The sequence below is a fragment of the Engystomops pustulosus genome, chromosome 4 (genome assembly GCF_040894005.1).
Source record: "Engystomops pustulosus chromosome 4, aEngPut4.maternal, whole genome shotgun sequence".
In the NCBI taxonomy this organism is placed as follows: Eukaryota; Metazoa; Chordata; class Amphibia; order Anura; family Leptodactylidae; genus Engystomops; species Engystomops pustulosus.
Window position 1 is genome coordinate 10,796,236 of NC_092414.1, and position 15,296 is coordinate 10,811,531.

Sequence of the window (15,296 nt, forward strand, 5' to 3'; positions counted from 1 at the left end):
GAGAAACCGCCGCATTTAAAAACCGAAAAAGTGTCGCTTGGGAAGCGCTTACCTTCACTTGGTCCGAGCTGGTGTATTCCGGCGCGTTCAGATGCTTTTCAGCGCAGCAGCGCCACCAGGTGGACGGCGGAGGAACTACCTTAATAAATCCCGGCCGGACACGAATCCAGCGCAGAGAACGCGCCGCTGGATCGCGAATGGGCCGGGTAAGTAAATCTGCCCCATTGCCCCATTGTCTTCCTTTGCGATGTCTTGATGGTGGATAGGACTGTAAACCCTCACGACTAGAAAACTGCTGTCTCTCCTCTCCAGTAATGGTTTCTGAGATGGACTATCTTATGTGAATGAAAGAAACCCTAGCCCCTGTCTTAAGATCTCCAAAGGATATGGTCAATGTTTAAGATGGGTCGCAACTAGAGATGAGCGAACATGCTCGTCCGAGCTTGATGCTCGGTCGAGCATTAGGGTACTCGAAACTGCTCGTTACTCGGACGAATACTTCGCCCGCTCGAGAAAATGGCAGCTCCCGCCGTTTTGCTTTTTGGCGGCCAGAAACAGAGCCAATCACAAGCCAGGAGACTCTGCACTCCACCCAGCATGACGTGGTACCCTTACACGTCGATAGCAGTGGTTGGCTGGCCAGATCAGGTGACCCTGGGATAGACTAGCCGCTGGCCGCGCTGCTCGGATCATTCTGTCTCTGGATGCCGCTAGGGAGAGAGCTGCTGCTGGTCAGGGAAAGCGTTAGGGTGTTCTATTAGCTTACTGTTAGGCAGGAGTGATTCTCAAAGAACCCAACAGCCCTTCTTAGGGCTACAATAACGTTCTACTTTTTTTATTTTAATTTGCATCTTTTACCATTTTGTGAGGAATTAGCAGGGGGACTTGCTACCGTTGTGTTTAGCTCTTAGTGGCACACATATCCATAGCAAAGACCGAAGTGGGAAAATTCAGTAGGGGTTGGATTTCTATTAGGCAATAACTCAGTGTCATCTCATCTGGCATAGTAGTGTGCTTCCTTTGATACTTGGCTAGAAAATAGCCATAGGAGAATACAAACAGCTTCTTGAAGCCTACAGTAGCGTTCTATATATTTGATTTCTGGTTGATCTGCTGGTGGCTGTAGTTTCTGCAGTGCATGTACTTGCCAATTCTGAGCAATTTGTAGTGAGACTTGCGACCGCTGTGTTCTGCGCTTAGTGGCGCACATATCCATAGCAAAGGCCGAAGTGGCAAAATTCAGTAGGGGTTGGATTTCTATTAGGCAATAACTCAGTGTCATCTCATCTGGCATAGTACTGTGCTTCCTTTGATACTTGGCTAGAAAATAGCCATAGGAGAATACAAACAGCTTCTTGAAGCCTACAGTAGCGTTCTATATATTTGATTTCTGGTTGATCTGCTGGTGGCTGTAGTTTCTGCAGTGCATGTACTTGCCAATTCTGAGCAATTTGTAGTGAGACTTGCGACCGCTGTGTTCTGCGCTTAGTGGCGCACATATCCATAGCAAAGGCCGAAGTGGCAAAATTCAGTAGGGGTTGGATTTCTATTAGGCAATAACTCAGTGTCATCTCATCTGGCATAGTAGTGTGCTTCCTTTGATACTTGGCTAGAAAATAGCCATAGGAGAATACAAACAGCTTCTTGAAGCCTACAGTAGCGTTCTATATATTTGATTTCTGGTTGATCTGCTGGTGGCTGTAGTTTCTGCAGTGCATGTACTTGCCAATTCTGAGCAATTTGTAGTGAGACTTGCGACCGCTGTGTTCTGCGCTTAGTGGCGCACATATCCATAGCAAAGGCCGAAGTGGCAAAATTCAGTAGGGGTTGGATTTCTATTAGGCAATAACTCAGTGTCATCTCATCTGGCATAGTAGTGTGCTTTGATACTTGGCTAGAAAATAGCCATAGCAATAGGATAGCATTGTTTGGTTTTAAAAACTCAAAAAAAAACAAAAAACACAAAAAAAAAAAAAAAACACAAAAAAAAACAAAAAAAAGTAAAAAAAAAAAAATAAAGTTATAACTCTCATTTTAAAAATGTTTAACCCGAGGGCTAGGGGTAGAGGACGAGGGCGGGGACGTGGGCGTCCAACTACTGCAGGGGTCAGAGGCCGTGGTCCTGGGCGGGGTGAGACACCACCTGCTGATGAGGGAGCAGGGGAACGCCGCAGAGCTACACTCCCTAGGTTCATGTCTGAAGTTACTGGGACTCGTGGTAGAGCACTGTTGAGGCCAGAACAGTGCGAACAGGTGATGTCGTGGATTGCTGACAATGCTTCGAGCAATTTGTCCACCACCAGTCAGTCTTCCACGCAGTCCACCCATGTCACCGAAATCGCCACTCCTCCAGCTCCTGCACCTCAGCCTCCTCCCCCCCAGTCTGCCCCCTCCCAGGAAAATTTGGCATTTGAACCGGCATACTCTGAGGAACTGTTTTCTGGACCCTTCCCACAGTCACAAACCACTTGTCCGGTTGCTGCTGAGCAATTTTCCGATGCCCAGGTTTTCCACCAGTCACAGTCTGTGGGTGATGATGACCTTCTTGACGTAGTGGAAGTGTGTAAAGAGGTGTCCGACGATGAGGAGACACGGTTGTCAGACAGTGGGGAAGTTGTTGTCAGGGCAGGAAGTCCGAGGGGGGAGCAGACTGAGGGATCGGAGGATGATGAGGTGACAGACCCAAGCTGGGTTGAGAGGCCGGGTGAACACAGTGCTTCTGAGACGGAGGAGAGTCCTCGACCTGAACAGGTTGGAAGAGGCAGTGGTGGGGCCAGACGGAGAGGCAGGGCCAGAGCTGGTGCATCAGCGCCACTGTCAACTAGTGAAGCTCCCGTGGTGAGGGCTCTTGCGGCGAGGGCTAGATCTTCAGAAGTGTGGAGGTTCTTTAAGGAAACACCGGATGACCGACGGACTGTGGTGTGCAACATTTGCCAAACCAGGCTCAGCAGGGGTTCCACCACTACTAGCTTAACTACCACCAGTATGCGCAGGCATATGAATGCTAAGCACCCCACTCAGTGGCAACAAGCCCGTTCACCTCCGGCCGTGCACACCACTGCTCCTTCCCCTGTGTCAGCTGATAGTCAGCCCCCTGCCCAGGACCCTGGCACAAAAACCCCATCGTCGCCTCCACGATCCTCCACAGCATCCACCAGCGTTCAGCTCTCCATACCCCAGACGCTGGAGCGGAAACGCAAATATAGTGCAACCCACCCGCACGCCCAAGCCCTTAATGTGCACATCTCCAGATTGCTTAGCCTGGAGATGCTGCCCTATAGGCTAGTAGAGACCGAGGCCTTTCGCAACCTCATGGCGGCGGCCGCCCCTCGGTATTCGGTCCCCAGCCGCCACTACTTTTCCCGATGTGCCGTCCCAGCCCTGCACCAGCACGTGTCAGACAACATCATCCGTGCCCTGACCAACGCCGTTTCTGACAAGGTCCACCTGACCACGGACACGTGGACGAGTGCTGCCGGGCAGGGCCACTATATATCGCTGACGGCACATTGGGTTAACTTGGTGGAGGCTGGGACCGAGTCTGACCCTGGGGCTGCTCATATACTGCCGACGCCGAGGATTGCGGGGCCTACCTCGGTCCAGGTGTTTCAGGCCTACTATGCCTCCTCCTCCTCCCACCCCTCCTCCACCTCCTCCTTCGAACTACCATCCGTGGGCACGGCGCCATCAGTCGGTAGCTCTAGGCACAGCAGCAGTGCCGTCGCTAAGCGACAGCAGGCGGTGCTCAAACTGCTGAGCCTAGGCGACAAAAGGCACACCGCCCAAGAGCTATTACAGGGCATCACGGCGCAGACTGATCTGTGGCTGGCACCGCTGAACCTCAAGCCGGGAATGGTTGTGTGTGACAACGGCCGTAACCTGGTGGCGGCTCTGCAACTCGGCAGACTGACACATGTGCCATGCCTGGCCCATGTGTTAAATCTGATAGTGCAGCGTTTCCTCAAGACATACCCCAATCTGTCTGATTTGCTCACGAAGGTGCGCCGCATCTGTGCGCATTTCAGGAAGTCCAGCCCAGATGCTGCCACTCTCAGGGCAGCGCAGCGCCGCCTCCAACTGCCCGCTCACCGACTGTTGTGCGACGTGCCCACGAGGTGGAATTCAACACTGACCATGTTATCCAGAGTTTACCAGCAGCGCAGAGCGATTGTAGACTGCCAGATGTCAACTTCCACCAGAACTGGTAGTCAGGTCAGTCAGCTTCCTCAAGTCTACAATGAGGAGTGGATGTGGATGTCTGATATCTGTCAGGTGCTGAGTAACTTTGAGGAGTCAACACAGATGGTCAGTGGCGATGCCGCCATCATCAGCCTCACCATCCCGCTGCTTGGCCTGTTGAAAAACTCTCTGGTCAGCATGAAGTCGGAAGCTTTGCGCTCGTCACAAGAGACGGGGGAAGAATATTCCCTTGTTGATAGCCAAAGCACCCTGAGGTCTGTTTCTCAGCGCATATCGGAGGAGGTGGAGGTGGAGGAGGATGAGGAGGAAGAGGAGGAGAATGTTGGCGAGACACAAGAGGGGACCATTGTTGAGTCCTTCACTGTTCAGCGTGTATGGGCAGAAGAAGAGGAGTTGGAGGAGTTGGAGGAGGAGGAAATGGACAGTCAGGCCAGTGAGGGGAGTGAATTCTTACGCGTTGGTACTCTGGCGCATATGGCAGATTTCATGCTAGGCTGCCTATCCCGTGACCCTCGCGTTCAAAGAATTTATTCCAGCACCGATTACTGGGTGTTCACTCTCCTGGACCCACGGTACAAGCAAAATCTTCCCACTCTCATCCCTGGAGAGGAAAGGAGTGTGAGAATGCATGAATACCAGCAGGCCCTGGTGCACAAGCTGAAACAGTATTTCCCTTCTGACAGCGCTAGCGGCAGAGTGCGTAGTTCTGCGGGACAAGTAGCGAGGGAGAGTAGGCGAGCAGGCAGCTTGTCCAGCACTGGCAAGGGTACGCTTTACAAGGCTTTTGCCAGCTTTATGTCACCCCAGCAAGACACTGTCACCTGTCCCCAGTCTCGGCAGAGTAGGGCTGATCTTTACAGAAAGATGGTGAGGGAGTACGTAGCTGACCATACCATCGTCCTAAATGATCACACAGCTCCCTACAACTACTGGGTTTCAAAGCTGGACATGTGGCACGAACTGGCGCTCTACGCCTTGGAGGTTCTTGCCTGCCCTGCCGCTAGCGTCTTGTCCGAGCGGGTTTTCAGTGCAGCTGGTGGCATCATCACCGATAAGCGTACACGCCTGTCGACTGACAGCGCTGACAGGCTGACGCTTATTAAAATGAATAAAGGCTGGATTTCTCAGAATTTCCAATCTCCACCAGGTGAAGGAAGCTCAACCTGAATAATTGATCCACTCCTCCTCCTCCTCCTCATTTTCCTCCTTCTCCTCCTCTTTGTACAGTAAAGCAGAGGAAACTGGCTATTTTTTGACAGGGCCCACTGGCTCTTGCTATAGTACTTCATGCATTTAATTTTTCTGGAGGGCCACCTACCCGGTCCTCTGTTTGAAACAATTTTTGTGAGTGCCACATACAGGCACTCAATCTATTCCATTTTACTGCAGGGCCACCTACCTGCTCCTCTGGTTTGAAACATTTTTGGGACTGCCACATACAGGCACTCAATCTATTCCATTTTACTGCAGGGCCACCTACCTGCTCCTCTGGTTTGAACAATTTTTGGGACTGCCACATACAGGCACTCAATCTATTCCATTTTACTGCAGGGCCACCTACCTGCTCCTCTGGTTTGAACAATTTTTGGGACTGCCACATACAGGCACTCAATCTATTCCATTTTACTGCAGGGCCACCTACCTGCTCCTCTGGTTTGAAACATTTTTGGGACTGCCACATACAGGCACTCAATCTATTCCATTTTACTGCAGGGCCACCTACCTGCTCCTCTGGTTTGAACAATTTTTGGGACTGCCACATACAGGCACTCAATCTATTCCATTTTACTGCAGGGCCACCTACCTGCTCCTCTGGTTTGAACAATTTTTGGGACTGCCACATACAGGCACTCAATCTATTCCATTTTACTGCAGGGCCACCTACCTGCTCCTCTGGTTTGAAACATTTTTGGGACTGCCACATACAGGCACTCAATCTATTCCATTTTACTGCAGGGCCACCTACCTGCTCCTCTGGTTTGAACAATTTTTGGGACTGCCACATACAGGCACTCAATCTATTCCATTTTACTGCAGGGCCACCTACCTGCTCCTCTGGTTTGAACAATTTTTGGGACTGCCACATACAGGCACTCAATCTATTCCATTTTACTGGAGGGCCACCTACCTGCTCCTCTGGTTTGAAACATTTTTGGGACTGCCACATACAGGCACTCAATCTATTCCATTTTACTGCAGGGCCACCTACCTGCTCCTCTGGTTTGAACAATTTTTGGGACTGCCACATACAGGCACTCAATCTATTCCATTTTACTGCAGGGCCACCTACCTGCTCCTCTGGTTTGAAACATTTTTGGGACTGCCACATACAGGCACTCAATCTATTCCATTTTACTGCAGGGCCACCTACCTGCTCCTCTGGTTTGAACAATTTTTGGGACTGCCACATACAGGCACTCAATCTATTCCATTTTACTGCAGGGCCACCTACCTGCTCCTCTGGTTTGAACAATTTTTGGGACTGCCACATACAGGCACTCAATCTATTCCATTTTACTGGAGGGCCACCTACCTGCTCCTCTGGTTTGAAACATTTTTGGGACTGCCACATACAGGCACTCAATCTATCCCATTTTACTGGAGGGCCACCTACCTGCTCCTCTGGTTTGAAAAATGTTTGGGACTGCCACATACAGGCACTATCCAAATTAAATTGTCTCCATAGCAGCCTCCACACGTTGTCTCCATTGCTACCTCCAAAAGTCGTCCATATAGCTGCCTCCATACATCGTCCCTTTATCAAACGAGGTGTGTCAGGCAGAAATTTGGGTTGTTTTCATGGATTCCACATCAAAGTTGTTAACTTTGTCGCCACCCTGCTGTGTTATCCACAAAATACACTGGCAAACTTTTACCATTTAGGGATATTATTTCAGCGCTTCTTGCGCATCTGTTTACATTCCCCTCACCCGGCATATCCTAAACTTATAAGAACGCTACTACACTTGATCTTATACAAAAGGTTCTTAGAAGTGCTGTTTGGGGAGTAGCCTAGAGACAGGGGCTTGGATTGGCGAAAGCTCGCCTGGCAGCGGAACGCCAGCTCCATGCGCATCATGCGCTTCTTGCGCATCTGTTTACATTCCCCTCACCCGCCATATCCCAAACTTATGAGAACGCTACTACACTTAACTTGGTGCAGGCTGGGACCGAGTCTGACCCTGGGGCTGGTCATATACTGCCGACGCAGAGAATTGCGGGGCCTACCTCGGTCCAGGTCTCAAAGGCCTACTATACCTCCTCCCACCCCTCCTCCACCTCCTCCTCCTCCGAATTACCATCCGTGGGCATGGCGCCATCAGTCGGTAGCTCTAGGCACAGCAGCAGTGCCGTCGCTAAGCGACAGCAGGCGGTGCTGAAACTGCTGAGCCTAGGCGATAAAAGGCACACCGCCCAAGAGCTATTACAGGGCATTCCACATCAAAGTTGTTAACTTTGTCGCCACCCTGCTGTGTAATCCCCAAAATATACTTGCAAACTTTTACCATTTAGGGATATTATTTCAGCGCTTCTTGCGCATCTGTTTACATTCCCCTCACCCGCCATATCCTAAACTTATAAGAACGCTACTACACTTGATCTTATACAAAAGGTTCTTAGAAGTGCTGTTTGGGGAGTAGCCTAGAGACAGGGGCTTGGATTGGCAAAAGCTCGCCTGGCAGCGGAGCGCCAGCTCCATGCCAAGATCCAACTAACATAGTTTTAACTGCAGCACCTTTAATCTACTACTAGTTCACTGCCTCCATACATCGTCCCCTTATCAAACGAGCTGTGTCAGGCAGAATTTTGGGTTGTTTTCATGGCTTCCATGTTAACTTTGTCGCCACCCTGCTGTGTAATCCACAAAATATACTGGCAAACTTTTATCATGTACCGATATTATTTGAGCGCTTCTTGCTCACCTCCTTTGGTTCCTCTCTGCCACCCATTGGTTTGAAGCCTGAGTCCATTTAGGGTATGTCGCCATGACACTCTCTAGCCTGCTGCCGCTGCCTCTGCATGCCGTCCCCTATAGTGTCAGGGTCAATTATTGGATGTTTTAGATGCTATCTAGCTTCATTCTGTCACTCTGTCATGGCCATGCTGTTGCCCATAATTTTGGCATAATGGTGCGATTATGCAGCCTCAGAGGCATCCATGCATGCTGCCCCTGCTGTTTCCTGTCCATTTCCGTGGTGTTTCCATCCTTTTCTGAGGTTCCCAGGTGTTTGGCCAAGCTTCCCTGTGCAGAGCCTTGGTCCCCTTGAAAAATGCTCGAGTCTCCCATTGACTTCAATGGGGTTCGTTATTCGAGACGAGCACTCGAGCATCGGGAAAAGTTCGTCTCGAATAACGAGTACCCGAGCATTTTAGTGTTCGCTCATCTCTAGTCGCAACCTCCTACACTGTGTGAGGACCTGTGACCATTTTAGGTCTTGGGAGACCTCGTCTCTCTTTGAACTTCCTTTTTTTAGGCCTTCCTGCTAAATTGAGCATTTTACTCCTTTTTATAATTTTGCATACAGTATGTTCCTACCAATTTATGCATTTGATATTAAATGCTCTTGATCAATTCATGTATGTTCTCTTACTGAACTATTACTTGGCTGGTTTTCTGTGTTTATTCATTGCCTCTGTACATTTTGTGTATGTATATTTGTATTATTGCTTTATGTTTCAAATAAAACCCTTGATAATGAAAAAAAAACTTTACCTTGTTCATTCCTGGACAAGGGTAGTATATATTGAAAGCAACTCAGAAGAAGGAAAGAAACATTAAAAAAATGTAGCGTTATGTTAACTTTTTAAGTATTAAAAGATGTGGTACCGCAATGGGTACATAACTGGTGCCATCAACATAACTAACATGACTGATACTGGATTGAAATGAATAAGGAAAAAATATGGATCCAGATTGAAAGTGAGGCTTAGTGTCGTCTTGCATAAAAATACATTGCTATAACCATCATAGCATCATAGTTTATATGGCTGAAAAAAGACACCAAGTCCACCAAGTTCAACCAAGGAAGGGAAGGGATTGGATGAGGAAGGGATTTAGGGGAAACAATTCTATATAACATAACCATCAATGTTATTTAGGTGTAAAAAGGCATCTAGACCCTTCTTGAAGCTCTCTGCTGTCCCTGCTGTGACCAGCGCCTGAGCTCGGCTATTCCACAGATTGACAGTTCTCATAGTAAAAAAGCCCTGTCGACTCCGGTGATTAAACCATGAAAACCAAAACTTCCTCACAACTAGGCAAGTGCAAAATCAAAAGGAAGAAGCAGAAAAAAGGAATTTAAGCTAACTAATAAAAAGCAGGTTTATTCAACTCCATTAGATATTAAAAATCATGGAACCGCTATGGGCATGTAGCCGATGCCACTAACATAACTGACATACAGTATATAAAATTAAAGCTAAATTGAATATAGGGGGTCATTTACTAAGGGCCCGATTCGCGTTTTCCCGACGTGTTACCCGAATATTTCCGATTTGCGCCGATTTTCCCTGAACTGCCCCAGGATTTTGGCGCACGCGATCGGATTGTGGCGCATCGGCACTGGCATGCACGTGATGGAAATTGGGGGGCGTGGCCGAACGAAAACCCGACAGATTTGCAGAGCTTACACTTACCTTCACTCAGCCCGGCTCGGTGTATTCCAGTGCGTTCCGGGGAACTTCAGCGCAGCAGCGCCACCTGGTGGACGTCGGAGGATCTGCCTTAATAAATCCCGGCCGGAACACGCCGCTGGATCGCGAATGGACTGGGTAAGTAAATCTGCCCCAATGTTTAAAATGACTTATCAATTGGAGGGGTTTCAAGGTTTCTTTTACCTTTTTTTTTAGTACACAAGAAAACATTGTGCATTCTACAAAAAAATTTTTACAGAACAAAACACACAATTTAAAAACCCAAAATATCAAGGTTTATTGGATATATCCAGGACAAATTTGGAATGTTCTTAACAGTCATCATGAAAGGGAAACTTAGGGCTTTCTTCCCAGCTGAAAAATCAAAAAAATAAAATGAAATAAATTAATTAAAATGAACGATGTAATTTTAATTTTGCCAAATTGAACATTGCGAAACTTACGACTTGAGACTCAGGTAACGCAAGTTTTTGTTGACTCCATCAAGATCCTTCATGTCTGCATCACTCAACTCAAAGTCAAAAATCTGTCGAGAAAATTCAAAGTGCAAATTACAATGGAGGCTGACATTTTTAGCTTTATCTTATGCTAGGTTTTATTTGTGTGCGTTACTTACACTGAAATTCTCCTTGATCCTTCCATTGGTAAAGGTTTTTGCAATGACAACAATATCCTTCTGTAGAACAAATCGCTGCGCCACCTGCGCGGGGGTGCGCTTCAGTCTCTTAGCAATTGTATTCAGGACGGGATCTTCTAGAACTTTCGGAGCATTTTCATCCTCAAGCCTGTCCATTAGAAAACAAAAAATCTTCAACATTTTTCACCTTTTATTAAACTTTCTACAATTTTACAAATTCTTTCCATCCTAGATCTCTTTCACTTACCAGCCCGGTGCTCTTGCGGACCCCAGGACAGCGTATCCAAGTGGTACAATGTTATGATACTTGAGGAACTTCAGTAATTTGTTCTGATTGAGATATATGTGGCACTCCATCTGTACAAAGATAAGAACGTTCTCTCGTCAACCTGAAAATTCATAAGCAATATGGCCACCATCACATCTGGTACAAGAGATGTCACCAAGCCCTCGAAAAGGACAAGTAGAACATCTCATGCTCTTAATACTTACCTCACAGCATGCCGGCTTGTGCTTGAGCCCTGGCATGTTCAGAATAAGCTCTAATTGCTTTTCGTTAAAGTTCGAGACGCCAATGGATTTGACAAGACCGGCATCTTTGCACGCTTCCAAGGCCTACAAATAAACAATTTTATCGAAAAACGGTTGAGTCACCAGGATCGCCCAGTCGAACAGCTCAACAAATTCTCCCTACAGTGGCCATAACAAGTAAAGTATGGAACCACACCCTAACCTAAACTTTTTAAATACAAACTTTAAAACTCAAATTCTAAGAATTTACCTTCCATGTCTCCTGGATGTCTGTGTCATGAAAAATCACTTTACCGTTTTCATCCTTGGGAAAGAGATCCTCTCCAGGCTGAAAAGAGAACAAAATTTGGTAAATTTTTATATTTATAGCCAAGCCACAAAGTTTATTGTGGTAATTTAATGTGTATGGAGATGTCTGATTTTACACCAAAATGAGATTCACATTTTTGATCTTGTTTACTTTTCCAATCCCTGCCGGAAGGCATTTAGACCATTGAATTTTGCTCCATTGTTACGTTGGACAAGGAGTCCCATGGGTTCACCTGATAAAATGGATGTGTGCCCACCCTCCTTCAACCTTTAGGTTTTGGAAATTTCGAACTAGACGCTTTCGAAATAGTTGATCTACTAATGGGTTCAGCCTAGGCCCCATCAAGTACTCAGGTGGACCTGTCAGACCCTGTCTAGTTCTTCCTGCTTCTCGCTGGTGGTTTTGATGTTCATGCTGCTCTAAATGTGACTAGAACATGATCAAAATGATATCATAAATTATATTTGGAATAGAAGTCACGAGGCAATATCTATTCTGCCCTATCAGGTGAACGACAGAGACCAACAGGCATTGATGGTCAGGATTCTTCTAAAGCTCCCTCAGTTGAAATTTGCAAATTGTGTCTTACCAATGAAAAGGACACACAAACATTACTACATACTACAAAATTCATATTTTGAGAAACCTTAAATTCCACGGGTGTATGGATAAGGTAGACATCTATGTATTCTAACTGCAAATCCTTCAGAGATTGTTCCAGGGCAGGTCGGACCCTCTTAGGACAGTGGTTATTATTCCAAAGCTGCAGAAATAAATAAAACATGAAATTACCTACAACATAAGACAATGGGTAGATCTAGAGAATTTTGAATGGTCTCTGTTACCTTCCCAACGTAGAAAATGTCTTCTCTCTTCACCGTCCCATTGGCAATTTTGGATCTGATGGCTTCACCGACCTCAACTTCATTTAAATATATGAAGGCGCTGTCAATGAGGCGATATCCGATATCAATGGCCGCCATGACGGCCTCCTTCGCCTGTTCTTTGGAGTACTGTGTAGGATAAGAGGAGACAATTGACTGGGGGTCGGCATAAGAAGTCCATTGTAATGTGTGGTGGGGAATCCACTGAGAAGGAAAATATACTTTAGAGGAACTTGAGAGGAATTGTATATTTGTGGGGAGCCTAAAAAGTTTTTATTGTGTGGGGACCTTAGTACTATGGGGGAGGTGGGCAATGAGGGGGCATGTTACTATGTTTGGGTCCACTAAAGGCCTAGTAAACTATAGTAGTGGGGAATTAATGGGCATTACTCTGTATGGAAGCTCCACTGTAGGGCTATTATACTGTGGGGGGCATTATGTATAAGGGATATAAAGAGTAAGTATGCATTAATGGATCTCAGTGGCAAATGGCTCCATCAAAAGTTTTCGATGGGTCCAGTGTTTACTAAAGTTATGACCCTGTGTTGATATGCTGTCAGGTTCCCCCCACAGGTTGGATTTTCTTTTTAGGATTCCTTCTACCTTAAAACGTTTTGTTCAAAATCTTATAAATTGGGTTTTAAATATATTTTGAGTCACCTTTGTGTCTTGCATGCTGATCCACATGGTGACCTCCTTCCCAGAGTACTGAGTAATTTACCAACACAGTCACCTACACAGGCGGTCCCCCTACTTAAGAACACCCGACTTACAGATGACCCCTAGTTACAAACGGCCCTCTGGATGTTGTACGTAACCCAGGGACCGCCTGTAGTATCATTTCTAGAGATGAGTGAACCCAGTGGTTGGGTTAGGTTTAGCACCTGACCCGAACATATTGCCAGATTGGCGGCCAAATAAAGCCGGTAAATTGATGGCCCTAACAACTAGCCATGGCTAGTTGGCCAGGTTGTGTCCCCCGAACCTGACCATCGGATACGCTCATCTCCAATTATTACTAATGATATGGAGATCAAGAAAGAGCAGGGAAGGGAGAAGGGGCATGAACAATGTAGGTGATGCTACTGTCCTGTCCACAATGAGTACCCAACCCCATGGCCAGAGATCCTTGCTATCAACTACCAGTTATATATAGTTTTTATATATGACTTTTCAATCACTCCTAAACGTACTACAAAAAGAAGGCCCACCATTTTCCTAATCTCCATAAACGGTACTCACCGATTGCGGTGCAAAGGTGCCGAATCCAATCATGGGTATCTTATGCCCATCATTTAGTTCAATACGAGAGTCTGCCGTGAGAGCCATAGTGCGATGTCCTCCGGCGCCCTGTGCTGTACAACTCCTATCCACATACAGTGTGTTCTGTATTTATCCAGTCCAAGCACCACCCCTCGAGCATGTGACAATGGGTGTGAGGAGTCTCCTCTGCCAACTCCATTTTTTAGGGTGTGGGACCCCGTAGAAACCAAGCAGTCATTTTTGCATTGTCATTGTAATGAATAGATCTGGCAGCCATATGGACCTTAACGTTGAAGAAGACATACTGTTCAAACGATGCTCTGATCCCCTCCTTGAATGTGAACATTCACATCAGTAAGGTGATGTAAGGACATGCTCTCCTGCCAAAACGAGAAGCATGAGATTACAGCTCGCAGAAAAGTAAAAAAAAAAAAACATCATCGAAAACATTGAATTATGTCGCTGCGTTACGATGTTTACGACCCGGGTGTTAAAACATCCAGCCTCTCCTTGAAGCTCTAAGCATGGAAATTCTTCTATTGTGACCAAAAAAACTCTTTGCACAAGAGATTTTATCACCCGAAAAACACCCAACCCAAATGTATAAAAAAGCTCCCATATCTATTTACAAAGTTAAGTTAAGTGTCAATGTTCAATAGATCTGAATTATACATCATTGTTCCTTAAGGGGGTTGTTTGGAAGTTCATAATGATGGCCTTCAATGTCCAATTGGTGGTGGGCCTGCACTCAGTGCACCCCCATTGATCAGCTACTCGGGTCTTAGTAACAGACCTAGAAACAGATGACCTCAGATCCTTGTAGTTTTAACAATCCTAAAGTAGTCAAGAATGTAGTTACAACCAGGTGAAGATGTTCTGATTTTGAATTGTGACAGCCCCTGTTCCGGCGCACAAACCTTTTGGCATCTGGATCAAGGCTCGCAGCTGTCAAAATTCAAAATCAGAACGTGTGACTAGCCAGGCCCCCCTCCGCTCACCCTATGGCCCCTATAAGATTATTGGTGGGATCAGATCGGGAAAAAGCTGGGTTGGATCCCACTTATCAGTTGTCATCCCATGCTCCTCTGCTCTCCATCACAAAGACTGCCAGCCAGTGCCCTGCATGATGAAGGAGACCTAATGCAGGCGCATGCAATTGTCAGGTTTCTGGGGTAGCGGTCCCACTGTACCACCGCGGACGATGACATAAGCCGACACCTGTGACTACTACTTCCCTCTAACCGTCTTCATATCCAGGACCTCCTTTACCTCAAAGACATTGGTGGAATCAGCCTGAGGAGCAGGAGGAGGCACTTGCTGAGAGAAGTGATTCAGGATCACTGGCTTCAAGAGAGATATGTGTAAGGAGTTCGGGATGCGTGTGGAGGGAGTAAGGCGAAGCCTTAAACGCCACAGGATTGATGTGCTTCAGTACGGACATACCTAGAAGAAAGCCATACTTTGTCACCTGGGGAGAAGACTGGAGGAGACCTGCGTTTCTTGTCTGTAAAGAGTAAAGATTGACGTCTTTGCTCCCAGATGGATCTGAGATCTCGGACCAATTCTTCTACAGCAGGAAAATCAAAGCTCTCAGTAAGAGGGAGAGGTGGATGAAAGTGTTGTCCATACACAATGAAAAATGGAGCAGAGCTGGCAGATTCAGAGTCCGGAGAGTTGTTGGAATATACAGCCCATGGCAGCAGAGTGGACCGGTCGTCCTGTCGCGCGGAGACAAAATAATGGAGATAGCAGCCCAGGGTCTGATTAACCCTCTCAACTTGACCATTGGACTGTGGATGGTACGCAGATGAGAAGT

General features: G+C 46.9%; 1 protein-coding gene across 1 annotated transcript; it reads right to left on the bottom strand.

Annotated features, from left to right (window-relative positions):
- Positions 1-10,107: 10,107 nt before the first annotated feature.
- On the bottom strand, positions 10,108-13,619 carry LOC140126044 (aldo-keto reductase family 1 member C1-like). Its single transcript, XM_072145105.1, has 9 exons — positions 13,460-13,619; positions 12,179-12,346; positions 11,980-12,096; positions 11,274-11,351; positions 10,985-11,107; positions 10,740-10,849; positions 10,472-10,640; positions 10,299-10,381; positions 10,108-10,209 (listed from the first exon to the last, which is right to left on the bottom strand). Exons 1-9 carry the CDS (start codon positions 13,544-13,546, stop codon positions 10,167-10,169), a joined length of 978 nt encoding a protein of 325 aa, XP_072001206.1. The 5' UTR covers positions 13,547-13,619; the 3' UTR covers positions 10,108-10,166.
- Positions 13,620-15,296: the final 1,677 nt, after the last annotated feature.

What these genes read in the sequence shown, in the direction of transcription:
- LOC140126044 (XM_072145105.1), bottom strand. Translation starts at nt 13,546, where the DNA reads ATGGCTCTCACGGCAGACTCTCGTATTGAACTAAATGATGGGCATAAG. An exon ending in ACATTTTCTACGTTGGGAAG is followed by an intron (nt 12,097 to 12,178) that starts GTAACAGAGACC and finishes TTATTTCTGCAG; the next exon opens with CTTTGGAATAATAACCACTG. An exon ending in TCCGCAAGAGCACCGGGCTG is followed by an intron (nt 10,641 to 10,739) that starts GTAAGTGAAAGA and finishes TCTAATGGACAG; the next exon opens with GCTTGAGGATGAAAATGCTC.